Source organism: Buceros rhinoceros, unplaced genomic scaffold, assembly GCF_000710305.1.
Source record: "Buceros rhinoceros silvestris isolate BGI_N320 unplaced genomic scaffold, ASM71030v1 scaffold19724, whole genome shotgun sequence".
Classification (NCBI taxonomy): domain Eukaryota; kingdom Metazoa; phylum Chordata; class Aves; order Bucerotiformes; family Bucerotidae; genus Buceros; species Buceros rhinoceros.
The window spans coordinates 6,254-6,643 of NW_010406712.1; the positions used below are offsets into that span (position 1 = coordinate 6,254).

Sequence of the window (390 nt, forward strand, 5' to 3'; positions counted from 1 at the left end):
AGTCTGGGGTTGTGTGAAGGGTTGATGGAAATGCCCCGGCGCCTGGAGAAGAGGTACAGAAGTGCTCGGATGAGAGCTTGCACCACAGCCTCCCCTCTCCCCTTGCAGCGTGATAAGCGGTGTTGGTGAACTGGACATAGACAAGGACATGCCAGAGAAAGTGGAGGCTCAGGCTAAGGACATGCCGTACCCCGACTGCCCCTTCCTGCTGCTGGACGTACGAGACCGAGACGCGTACGACCAGTGTCACATTGTGGGAGGTGAGGATGGGGCCCCGCAGCAGCCCGCTGTGAGCTGCCGTTGCAAATTCAGCTTGCTGGGTCGTGTTCTGTCATTCCTTCCCCCACGCTGGGCGTCGCTGGGGTGCAGAACGCTCTAACCCATCCGTCC

At 60.0% G+C, this 390-nt stretch overlaps 1 protein-coding gene across 1 annotated transcript in view; it reads left to right on the forward strand.

Moving 5' to 3' along the window:
- Positions 1 to 390, forward strand: part of CEP41 (centrosomal protein 41kDa) — a gene marked incomplete at its 5' end in the record, with an annotated part of 8,025 nt that overhangs the window by 5,521 nt on the left and 2,114 nt on the right. The window contains one exon of the mRNA XM_010134232.1: positions 109 to 260. Within this exon, the coding sequence (XP_010132534.1) occupies positions 109 to 260 (152 nt within the window). The remainder of the gene's footprint in view (positions 1 to 108; positions 261 to 390) is intronic.